The following is a 13,715-nucleotide window of genomic DNA, read 5'->3' on the forward strand; positions in this document are numbered from 1 at the left end:
GAGGTAATAAAGAGTAGCTCTTATGAGACAGCGGGCCAAGTCATAATTTACTTGAACGTTGAGCTTGAACTGGTCCTTGCAATAAAAAAGTGTCTCGTCCTGACTACTTAGGTCCAAACACTAAGAAAACACACACACGAGCTAATTTTATAAATTATAGAGAAGCTTTGCCACTAATAAAGTGGATGGATACTTGTTATATAAAATAGATAGATAGATATTTGATAGACTAGGTATGAACCATGAATTATGTAGGGAATATCAGATTATTTTTATTTAAATCACAAAACTAAAATAACCCATATAGTACCATTTTAACAAAATTATATTTCAATGAAAACACTACAGTAAACTTTAATACAGCGACAGCTCCATATTTAGTAAATGTTGTTAATATTAAAAAAATCTTTATTACGCTATAATTTTGCTAGTCTGTATGTTTGCTCTATTCTTGTATGCACTTGATTATTGATAAACAATGAAGAAATTGTTTTTAACTCTGGTCTGGCATAGTTAAGCTGCATTTAAAAAGATGATATGCAAAGAATAATGAGAACAATTTATTTTTTTGTGTAGGTTAGCTTCCAAATTGCTTGAAAGTATAATTTCATTTTTGTCCCACTAATTAATTTACTCAACAAAACAATACATATTAATTTCTCTTTGTGTAAATATTCACTTTAATTTCTAGGCAATTTTTAAAATCATTCTTTGTTTTTCAATTCAAAAAAGGAAAAAATTTAAGAGAAAAAGAAAATATTTAAAAAGTAAACAGAAAATACTTGACAATAAACGTATATAAAATATTTATACACATAAATATATATCTTATATATACAGGGTGGGGCAAATAAGACCGGACATTTTTCAAACGGCCATAACTCCAAAACTACTTGACCAATCAGGACGTATGACCCCACTATAAAAAGCTTAGGTAATGACCTTTATGCCCTAAAAAATCTTTGGATGATTGAGGACATGTACTCCGAGCAGCTGGCAGCGCATATGTTCAACAAGGCGGATTCGGAGTGCGCCCGTACTATATCCTGGATTCTCGACTATGTTCTACTAAATCTGACCTTAGTTCATTTGTAGATGAGATAGACCTATAAAACTTGCTGGAGTTACTGTTGAACACATAAGTAAGACACTAGAAAAGACTAGAGCTCTCTATCCCAGCTGGCTTGGCCGTAGTACTCCGGCAAAGTAAAACGTGGCAGATTTTGAGATGTAAAAAACGTCTAAAATCTTAAATATTTCTCGGTTCTGGACTAAAGGGGCCTATATGGAACCCTAAAAATCGTTTTAGACTATGGGTTGCGCTAATAACACTAGATAAATCTTCATGCCATTTCTAAAAATGTATAGAACGTTGTTCTAGCTCAACTGTGGCCCAAATGAGAGCCGCCGTGTCGAAGGTTAGCTTGAAAGATGGGTGAATTTGGATCCTGCGGTTACTCACGTCTCGAAGGAGATGTGGCCTCCCAGCAGCCCCTATCTTATTCCAATGGACTGTTGGGCCTGGGGCTAATTTTAAGCATGTACCAGTAGACATGCCCATTCCACAAAAACCTCCCTCATTGCCATTATTAAGAAGAACTTCGCCATCTTGGACAGGGACATGGCGGTCAGAGCCTGTGGGCGGTTCAGGGGGCTGGTAGAGGCGGTGATTGGGGCTGGTGGCGATTTTATTGAATAATCTAAAAGTATTATACCCAATTTGCTTCCCAGTTTTTGAAATTTAATAAAATCTTTAAAATTGACGATTTTATGTTCATTTGTCCTTTTATATTGATACTAGCGGCTACGCCTCTATCCTCTATGGACTTTAGCATCTAACTCTTCCCATTAATCTGAATTTAATTTAATGCAAGGGGGGTTATTTGTGTGGTAAAACAACGCATGGAGGGACCATAATGACAATTGTGAAAATATACAATTTGTATGCTTCCAGCGTCTCATTCTATTTTGGAACAATTTTATATCAAACAAATATATCTTCAAGCTTGCCTTCAAAAGGAGACAAGGATAATTATCACTTTAGGTTCGCAGCTATATTTTTAAAAAATTAATAATCAACTAATAGGATAAATCAGGCAAATAACAAATTGGATTATTTAGCTGTTAGACATGTTGATTTGTAATTAAATGTTTGATGTCAAAAAGTACAGGAAATATAATTAGATATAATCTTCGCTGACACATTAGTTGTCGATTAAAACCTACTGTGATGTTATTAATATTTTCATCGTCATTTCATTGATATAAATATAAAATGAGGCCTATCCACTACAGTCTTATGTTCATAAAAACCCTTTCTGGCGAATTCCCTCAAAGTGCATAAAGTTAAGCACATAAAGGTTGATTATTACTTTAGGTCAGGTTAGATTAGGTGGGTATAGTCCTTTCCATGACATCGCTCCATATGGGGCGATGATTTTAATTGATCGCCTCTTATGACATGGGGCGATGTAATGGCTCCTTGAAAGGAGCGATTTAATAGCCCCTTATAACAAGAGGCGATGTTATGACTCCTTGAAAGGAGCGATTTAATAGCCCCTTGCCCTAAGAGGCGATTAAATGATCCTTTATCGCTCCTTTATCGCCCCTTCTAAAGAGGAGATGATATGTCCTCTTATCCCAAGGGGCTATTTAATTAAATATCGCCTCTTCATGGCCCCTTCACTATTATATATATCTTAGTCCCTTGATGGCCCCTACATCGCTCCTACATCGCCCCTTCATCGCTCCTCCATCGCTCCTTCTCCAAATTTATATTACATTGTACTTTGATGGCCCCTACATCGCCCCTCCATCGCTCCTACATCACCCCTTCATCGCTCCTTCTTCAAATTTATATTACATTGTACTTTGATGGCCCCTACATCGCCCCTCCATCGCTCCTACATCGCCCCTTCATCGCTCCTTCTTCAAATTTATATTACATTGTACTGTGATGGCCCCTACATCGCTCCTACATCGCTCCTTCATCGCTCCTACATCGCCCCTTCTCCAAATTTATATTACATTGCAACTTGATGGCCCCTACATCGCTCCTACATCGCTCCTCCATCGCCCCTTCATCGCTCCTTCTCCAAATTTATATAACATTGCAACTTGATGGCCCCTACATCGCTGCTACATCGCTCCTCCATCGCTCCTCCATCGCTCCTACATCGCCCCTTCATCGCTCCTTCCACAAATTTATATTACATTGTACTTTGATGGCCCCTACATCTCTCCTCCATCGCTCCTCCATCGCCCCATCGCCCCTTAATAGCCCCTTACCTTAATTTATATAAAAAAGCCCCTACATAGCCTCTCCATCGCCCCTTAATAGCTCCTTACCTTAATTTTTATAACATAGCCCCTACATAGCCTCTCCATCGCCCCTTAATAGCCCCTTATCTTAATTTATATAACAAAGCCCCTACATAGCCTCTCCATCGCCCCTAATAGCCCCTTACCTTTATTTATATAACAAAGCTCCTACATAGCCTCTCCATTGCCCCTTAATAGTCCCTTACCTTAATTTATATAACATAGCTCCTACATAGCCTCTCCATCGCCCCTTAAAAGCCCATTACCTTAATTTATATAACATAGCCCCTACATAGCCTCTCCATCGCCCCTTACCTTAATTTATATAACATAGCCCCTACATAGCCTCTCCATCGCCCCTTACCTTAATTTATATAACATAGCCCATACATCGCCCCTCCATCGCTCCTACATCGCCCCTTCATCGCTCCTTCTTCAAATTTATATTAAATTGTACTGTGATGGCCCCTACATCGCTCCTACATCGCTCCTTCATTGCTCCTACATCGCCCCTTCATCGCTCCTTCTCCAAATTTATATTACATTGCAACTTGATGGCCCCTACATCGCTCCTACATAGCTCCTCCATCGCTCCTCCATCGCTCCTTCATCGCTCCTACATCGCCCCTTCATCGCTCCTTCTCCAAATTTATATTACATTGCAACTTGATGGCCCCTACATCGCTCCTCCATCGCCCCTTAATAGCCCCTTACCTTAATTTATATAACAAAGCTCCTATATGGCCTCTCTATCGCCCCTTAATAGCCACTTAATTTAATTATATAACATTGCCCCTACATAGCCTCTCCATCGCCCCTTAATAGCCCCTTACCTAAATTTATATAACAAAGCTCCTATATAGCCTCTCCATCGCCCCTTAATAGCCCCTTACCTTAATTATGTAACATAGCCCCTACATAGCCTCTCAATCGCCCCTTAATAGCCTCTTACCTTAATTTATATAACATAGCCCCTATATAGCCTCTCCATCGCCCCTTAATAGCCCCTTACCCTAATCTATATAACATAGCCCCTACAAAGCCTCTCCATCGCCCCTTAATAGCCCCTTACCTTAATCTATATAACAAAGCTCCTACATAGCCTCTCCATCGCCCCATAATAGCCTCTTACCTTAATTATGTAACATAGCCCCTACATAGCCTCTCCATCGCCCCTAAATAGCCCCTTACCCTAATTTATATAACATAGCCCCTACATAGCCTCTCCATCGCCCCTTAATAGCTCCTTACCTTAATTTATATAACATAGCCCCTACATAGCCTCTCCATCGCCCCTTAATAGCCCCTTACCTTAATTTATATAACATAGCCCTACATAGCCTCTCCATCGCCCCTTAATAGCCCCTTACCTTAATTTATATAGCATAGCCCCTACATAGCCTCTCCATCGCCCCTTAATAGCCTCTTACCTTAATTTATATAATCCTTACCTTAATATATATAACATAGCCCCTACATAGCCTCTCCATCGCCCCTGAATAGCCCCTTACCCTAATTTATATAACATAGCCCCTACATAGCCTCTCCATCGCCCCTTACCTTAATTTATATAACATAGCCCCTACATCGCCCCTCCATCGCTCCTACATCGCCCCTTCATCGCTCCTTCTTCAAATTTATATTAAATTGTACTGTGATGGCCCCTACATCGCTCCTACATCGCTCCTTCATTGCTCCTACATCGCCCCTTCATCGCTCCTTCTCCAAATTTATATTACATTGCAACTTGATGGCCCCTACATCGCTCCTACATAGCTCCTCCATCGCTCCTCCATCGCTCCTTCATCGCTCCTACATCGCCCCTTCATCGCTCCTTCTCCAAATTTATATTACATTGCAACTTGATGGCCCCTACATCGCTCCTCCATCGCCCCTTAATAGCCCCTTACCTTAATTTATATAACAAAGCTCCTATATGGCCTCTCTATCGCCCCTTAATAGCCACTTAATTTAATTATATAACATTGCCCCTACATAGCCTCTCCATCGCCCCTTAATAGCCCCTTACCTAAATTTATATAACAAAGCTCCTATATAGCCTCTCCATCGCCCCTTAATAGCCCCTTACCTTAATTATGTAACATAGCCCCTACATAGCCTCTCAATCGCCCCTTAATAGCCTCTTACCTTAATTTATATAACATAGCCCCTATATAGCCTCTCCATCGCCCCTTAATAGCCCCTTACCCTAATCTATATAACATAGCCCCTACAAAGCCTCTCCATCGCCCCTTAATAGCCCCTTACCTTAATCTATATAACAAAGCTCCTACATAGCCTCTCCATCGCCCCATAATAGCCTCTTACCTTAATTATGTAACATAGCCCCTACATAGCCTCTCCATCGCCCCTAAATAGCCCCTTACCCTAATTTATATAACATAGCCCCTACATAGCCTCTCCATCGCCCCTTAATAGCTCCTTACCTTAATTTATATAACATAGCCCCTACATAGCCTCTCCATCGCCCCTTAATAGCCCCTTACCTTAATTTATATAACATAGCCCTACATAGCCTCTCCATCGCCCCTTAATAGCCCCTTACCTTAATTTATATAGCATAGCCCCTACATAGCCTCTCCATCGCCCCTTAATAGCCTCTTACCTTAATTTATATAATCCTTACCTTAATATATATAACATAGCCCCTACATAGCCTCTCCATCGCCCCTAAATAGCCCCTTACCCTAATTTATATAACATAGCCCCTACATAGCCTCTCCATCGCCCCTTAATAGCCCCTTACCTTAATTTATATAACATAGCCTCTACATAGCCTCTCCATCGCCCCTTAATAGCCCCTTACCTTAATTTATATAACATAGCCCTACATAGCCTCTCCATCGCCCCTTAATAGCCCCTTACCTTAATTTATATAGCATAGCCCCTACATAGCCTCTCCATCGCCCCTTAATAGTCTCTTACCTTAATTTATATAATCCTTACCTTAATATATATAACATAGCCCCTACATAGCCTCTCCATCGCCCCTAAATAGCCCCTTACCCTAATTTATATAACATAGCCCCTACATAGCCTCTCCATCGCCCCTTAATAGCCCCTTACCTTAATTTATATAACATAGCCTCTACATAGCCTCTCCATCGCCCCTTAATAGCCCCTTACCTTAATTTATATAACATAGCCCTACATAGCCTCTCCATCGCCCCTTAATAGCCCCTTACCTTAATTTATATAGCATAGCCCCTACATAGCCTCTCCATCGCCCCTTAATAGCCTCTTACCTTAATTTATATAATCCTTACCTTAATATATATAACATAGCCCCTACATAGCCTCTCCATCGCCCCTGAATAGCCCCTTACCCTAATTTATATAACATAGCCCCTACATAGCCTCTCCATCGCCCCTTAATAGCTCCTTACCTTAATTTATATAACATAGCCCCTACATAGCCTCTCCATCGCCCCTTAATAGCCCCTTACCTTAATTTATATAACATAGCCTCTACATAGCCTCTCCATCGCCCCTTAATAGCCCCTTACCTTAATTATGTAACATAGCCCCTACATAGCCTCTCAATCGCCCCTTAATAGCCCCTTACCTTAATTTATATAGCATAGCCCCTACATAGCCTCTCCATCGCCCCTTAATAGCCTCTTACCTTAATTTATATAATCCTTACCTTAATATATATAACATAGCCCCTACATAGCCTCTCCATCGCCCCTAAATAGCCCCTTACCCTAATTTATATAACATAGCCCCTACATAGCCTCTCCATCGCCCCTTAATAGCCTCTTACCTTAATTTATATAACATAGGCCCTACAAAGCATCTCCATCGCCCCTTAATAGCCCCTTACCTTAATTATATAACATAGCCCCTACATAGCCTCTCCATCGCCCCTTAATAGCCTCTTACCTTAATTTATATAACATAGCCCCTTCATAGCCTCTTCATCGCCCCTTACCTTAATTTATATAACATAGGCCCTTTATGGCTCCTGTACAGCCTCTGTAATTGTATTGCCCCTTCATTATAGAAGGTAGGGCATTAAGGTAAGGAAGGAATGTGACCCTCTACAGTTTTAAATTTAAGTTTTAAAAGGATGACAAGGATGACAACATTTATAAAAGCAAAGCTCTGAAACGGTAGAAAAAAGTTTAAAGGAAGCCTGCAAGAAATACCACGCTTTAACTGCTGAAAGACTGCCACAAGTAGACCAAATACCCCAAATTTGAAGCCTTCAGCTTCTATAACAAAAAAGTTCTAGGCATTTTAAAATGACATTTTATGTACAATGGAAATTTTGAAAGAATTGCAATGCTCATGTTGAAAACTTTAAAATTAAACTACGTGGCCTAGAAACAAAATTATAAGCTTATTTTTGTCATAAATTTAGGTTTCCAGTAACTAATTATATTTTTACAATAAAAATACCCATTTTTATAGTCAAAATCATTAAAAAAAAATAAGTTTTACTTGCGTTGTACCGAATGTACTGTAGCCAATCAGAAGGCTGAATCAGCTTAACAACCAATCACAGCTAAGCTTGTATTAGTTTACCCCTTTGTTTCCGCTATGATTTTCGTTTAAAAATGCAATTTAAATCGATTTTTTTTCATAGATTTTGACTATGAAATGTGGTGTTTTTATTGTAAAAATGTAATCAGTTACAGGCAATCTAAGTTTCTGACAAAGATAAGGTTATAATTTTATGTCTAGGCAACGTAATTTAATATTGTTTTTTCTTTTATGAGCATTGGAAATCTTTCAAAAATTCCATTGTACATAAAATGCTATTTTGAAATGCCTAGAACTTTTTTGTTATTGAAGCTGAAGGCTTATAATTTGGGGTATTGGGTCTTCTTGTGGCAGTCTTTTAGCAGTTAAAGCGTGTTATTTCTTGCAGGCGTCCTTTAATGAACATTAATAATGTAGAGTGTCAGAACTGAATAGTCAGAACATAAATTTAAAATTCGAAACAAAATTGTAAGTAAATTTATTGAGAAATTGCTAACATGCAGGAAAATGCTTAAGGACGTACTCACATTTTTTGGACTTGATTATAGATATGATTCGCTTATAACATTCTATTTTGTTGTCCTAGGAATCAGTATCCCAGAAATCAGATTAATCGGATAATTTTGATACATAAAAATTTGTTGTAAGTTAATAATTAGTATGCTTAAAATGGACGTATGGATATTCTGATAATGATTATAGACTTTCTAAATCGTACCTTTCTACTACAGGAATCACATGCCTAAATTAACGAAAATAGCTAACCGTTACGGACGTACGGACTGATCCTTAATATAGAAAAGCTTTGCTTTTAAAAAGTTAAAAAGATTTTTTGAGGGGATGGGGTAATATTTTTCTTGGGGTGAATTTTCTGGGAGGGTGGAGATACCCTCCCTCGAAATAATTATAAACCCTCTATGAACTTAAAAGAAGCTTCACTGTAAAGGAGAACCATATAGGTTCAGCGGTTAGCTTTTCTACAGACAAAAAAAAGATTACTACTTTATATAATAGGTTATGAAAAAGGAAAAAAAAGCAAGATAACAAGGATAACAACATTCACAAAAGCAAAGCTCTAAAATCAGGAGGTCAAACATAAATTTTGTTAAAATTAGCGTAAATCTATAATACAAAGTAGAATGATGTCTGTCCATCCGTCTGTCTGTCTGTCCGTCTGTCTGTCCGTCTGTCTGTCCGTCTGTCTGTCCGTCTGTCAGTCCCTTAAGATCTCGGTAACCACTGGACCGATTATATTCTACTATTCAGGGAATATACCTACTGGTCCTGTGGTGGTTTTAGGCTATTCTCTTGGGGGGTGGGATACCCCCAACCCCCCCAAAAACAAAAAAATCCCCCCCCATTTTTTTTTTTGCTGAAGATTTTCTTGGTCCTATTACGAATTTCGCCAAAAAAAAATTTTATCACCTCTTGGGGCAAAGCCCCTGAGGCTAGGGGCGAATCTGCTAGTATAGAATATAGTAAAAGGGCATAATTTTATTTTTAGTATTTGATTATAATACTAAACCTTGTTGTCCTAAGAAACATTACTCCAAAACCCAGATGAATGGGACAATGATATTATACAAAAAAATGGACGTACATACTTTCTAGTAATGAATATAGTATTGTACCCAACTGTTATAGAAATCATTCTGCAAAGTTTGAAATCGATAGGATATTTATAACATGTCTAAATTAAAGAAAATGTCGTCTAACCGTTTGGACGTACGGACAAACCAATCCTTACTATAGAAAAGTTTCGCATTTAAAAAGGAAAATTATAATGAAAATATAATGAATTAATAAAATAAATATAAATAATATAATAACATAATGAAATAAAGAAAAAAAATAAACTAAGAGAATGAAATTTTTTAGTTAAATAGAATATTGAATAAGGATCATATAATGGACAAACAGACAAAGTAAGTTATAGAGCAGACTTTAAGAGAATATGCTATTACTCAAAGATTATCACGAAACCTAAGTCTTTTGAAGCATAATTGAGAGACAGACAAAATAATTTATAGACTGGATATACATATGTCATGGGAATATTCACTAAAAATCTCAACAGTCTATCTTTAACAATAGCAGAGAAAACCACATGCTTAACTTAATGAGAAGAGCAATGACGAAAGGACTAGCCCTAATTGTAGAAAAGTCTCTCTTTTAACAAAAAAAGTATTTTTTTTGGTCTGAAGCTTAAAAATTTCATAAACTGACTAAATTCTCCATTTAAGGGAAGCTTCACATAGGTCATGGGATGGTTTTTTGCTTTTTCATTTTCAGATTTAAGCCCCTAATTGGTTTAGGCTATTTTTCTGCCTCCTTACATTAAAAAGAGCGCAGCTGCAAGTGAATAAGAAAAGAGAAATATAAAAGAAGAATACATATTATCCTATTATATAAAGTAGTAAAACATAAACAAACGTTGGAGTGGACAAACCTAGGAATGGGACAATCGTCGGAGTGGACATTGCTTATGTAAAACGCAGGAGTGTCTTTTATTTTATTTATAAGATAAAAATCTTTCAAAACAAAAAAAAATCTTGAATATCTTTTCTCACAGACTGAAATTTTAAAATCAGTCTAACAGTTTTCCAAAGTAGGTAAGTTCTATCGAAAGGCAAAGGTTTGAAACAGATAGAACATTTCATTAAACTAAAACATATTTTTTTCTCACATTGTTTACAACTGTCAAATAGGTTTTTTTATATGCCTAACCCCTGCAGGGGGCTTATTTGTATATTTATATCTTAACCTAACCTAACCTGTGTAGAAATAACTAAACAAATGTTGTTGAAACCTAATTTTTAAGATATTATAGACACTTCTGCGTTTTACTTATATAATGTCCACTCCGACATTTGTCCGAAATATCCTGTGTTTGTCCACGTTAGTAAGGCTTTCTGTTCTGAAACTTAAGATCTCAATAACTACTAAACAGATTGGGCTTTCTATTTCAGGTAAGCTTAATATTTGTCTTGTAATGGCTTTAGGCTATTTTATTTTAAGTCGAGGGATGGTTTTAGGCTATTCTATTTTAAGTCCTGGGAAGGCTTTAGGCTTTTATTCATTCCCCTTTGAATACAGAGCCAATAGATGCTGGGGGCGTAGCCGCTAGTCGATATACAAAGTTTTTTTTTGTCTGTAGCAAAGGATCTCGTTTGCTGCTAAACCGATATGATGTATGTCTGTCTGTCTATACCGTAGGATCTTGCTAACCGCTGAGTACTGAGATGATTTTAAGATAGTTTATTTTTTTTCCTTATAATAAAATAACAGGATATTTGTCCATAAAAAGCGAAGCAATATCTTAATTTTTGTTGTTGGAACTGTTATTCAGTTGATTATACCAAGGATCTAAAGGAATAAGACAATGGCCGATAAATTTTTATCCATCCCTAATAACGATACACAAAATTGCAACACTACAACCAAAATATGACAAAAGTCCCCAAAGTTTTGAGCCAACGAATAAGAAAACTTCATTATAAAACTTTGGAGACTATTGTAAAAATTGCCGAATGTTTCCTTTATCCCTGAGATTATACAGACTATCCTTAAACTAATATTTACATTAAAGTAACAGGATGTTTATCAGTATCAACTGAACCGATATGCTTCTCCTTTACATTGAAGCTTATTTTACTCGCAGGAAAAGTTTTCATTTTGGGGAGGGGACTAACACTTTCAGCCCCCGGAAGGTATCACTTCCCTTAAATTCTTAACCTTCCCCCTCCCCCCCCTCTCCACCACATCTATTCATTAAAGTACTCCTAGGGTCATCTATGGGATTAGCCGTTAGTGACTTAAAAATAATTCAAGTGCAATGATATATTTACCAAATTAATACGATAATTTTGTATACATTTTTTATGAAAAAAAATTATTTTGCCAAAGGCAGCCAAAAAATAAGCAGCAAATATTTCAAAAATGCTCTGATAATCAGAGATCTACAGGGATAAGACGATTGTCGATAAAATGATATATATACATATATACAGTGTGTTTTTTTATGAGAACTTTTTTGAAAGCAATTTTACCTTACTTGGCTTATTCTCTTCTTTTTTATAACCTTTAATAGAAAAGCAAAAAATATTTCAGTTTTTATTCAAAAAGTACAGTAAATTAAAAAATTTAAAACTTAGGTGTCAACATCTAAAAATGGTTTTAGTGCATTTTTCTTATAATCTACCTTTGCAAGAATGGCTGCAAAACGCTTCAAAGTTGAGATATTGAGCTAAAAATTTATATAGATACTACTTGTGACATGTACTAGAACATTTTGAAATTTGAAGGCCATATCTCAACCAGGGAGGGAATACTGGCCCCCCAATGTACTCCCTCCATTCTTGGAAAGGGTAGAAGATTTGAGCAAAAACCATTTCTCGTATTCATTTGAATCCGGTGGATAGGAACCGGTTCTCATCCATACGAAAAAACTATGTCTAGCATCGTATTATATCCAGCTTTCTACGAATATAGATATGTACAATCATAAGATTAAACCCAGTTTTTTTAGCCGGTGCCTTCTGCACCTCGGGGCTAAAAAAACTAGTTTTAATCTCATAATTGTACTTTCTATATCCGCGGAAAGCCGTTTATAATACGATGCGAGAAATAACTATTTTAGATGTTGACACCCATGTTTTGAAATTTTGAATTTACTGTACTTTTTAAATAAAAACTGAAATATTTTTTTGCTTTTCTGTTAATGGTTATAAAAAACGAAGAGAATAAGCCATTAATCATTAAATTCTGATAACTATAAGTAGGGTAAAATTGCTTTCAAAAATGCTCTCATAAAAAAAAACACTGTATATATATGTATGTTTATATATTAATTATTCCCATTGATGATTCACAAAATTACCCCTTCTTTAGTTTAGAATTAGTGGTTGAAACATTTAGACACTCAACTTAATGAACTAAACAATCACAAAACAATAAAAAGTCCCCAAGGTTGTTAATCTAACGAATAAGAAAACGGTATTATAAAACTTTGGAGACTAGACAGCACTCTTGGATAAGCCAACTTATAACACTTTGGGAACTATCCTAATCCTCCCTGGCGAAATGACAATGAGATTTTTTGGTAAATTTGTGGCAAACTTTATTCTTAATAAATTAGCACTTGGCAAAATTATACTGGAGAGATATTTCATTGAAGAATAAATTTTTTTTTTGCCCAAACTTTTCGTCAGCCAATAATAACAGATAAGTTAAACATTGTAAAAATAATATAGTAACTTAACTCGAGTTGTCAACGGCAGAAATTAGGTCCTGAGATGGTTTTAGGCCTGGAAAGGTTTATAACAATTTTATCTGTATTTCTTAAAATAAATTAACAGAATCTTTGTCTGTATGTATGAATGTCTGTCTGTACCGAAGGATCTTGCTAACCGATGAACCAATATGGTTCTCCTTTACAGTGAAGATTCCTATAGGTCCTGAGATCGTTCTCCTTAATAGGGTAGCTTCTCATAGGTCCTGGGGAGGTTAATAACTATTTTATTTTAATCCTTATAATAAAGTAACAGGATCTTTGTCTGTATGTATGTCTGTCTGTACCTTGCTAACCACTAAACCGACATGGTTCTCCTTTACAGTGAAGCTTCCTATGGGTAATGAGATGGCTTTAGGCCATTTTATTTTTAATCCTTATAAAAAGTAACAGGATCATTGTCTGTATGTATCAAAGAAGATCGCTAACTGCAGAACCAATATGGTTCTCCTTTATAGGGTAGCTTCCAATAGATCCTGGGAAGGTGTATAACTGTTTTGAAGGAGGATATAAGGGGCTATTAAGGGGCGATGGAGAGGCTATGTAGAGGCTATGTTATATAAATTAAGGTAAGGGGCTTTTAAGTGGCGATGGA

General features: G+C 36.7%; 1 protein-coding gene across 1 annotated transcript in view; it reads left to right on the forward strand.

Annotated features, from left to right (window-relative positions):
- The first annotated feature begins 1,621 nt into the window (after window positions 1-1,621).
- LOC145312376 (uncharacterized) overlaps window positions 1,622-13,715 on the forward strand; it is a 21,418-nt gene continuing 9,324 nt past the window's right edge. Inside the window, exon 1 of the mRNA XM_080151615.1 lies at window positions 1,622-1,666. Within this exon, the coding sequence (XP_080007741.1) occupies window positions 1,622-1,666 (45 nt within the window). The remainder of the gene's footprint in view (window positions 1,667-13,715) is intronic.

Source organism: Acartia tonsa, chromosome 2 (assembly GCF_053477335.1).
Source record: "Acartia tonsa isolate MP-2025a chromosome 2, ASM5347733v1, whole genome shotgun sequence".
Taxonomy (NCBI): domain Eukaryota; kingdom Metazoa; phylum Arthropoda; class Copepoda; order Calanoida; family Acartiidae; genus Acartia; species Acartia tonsa.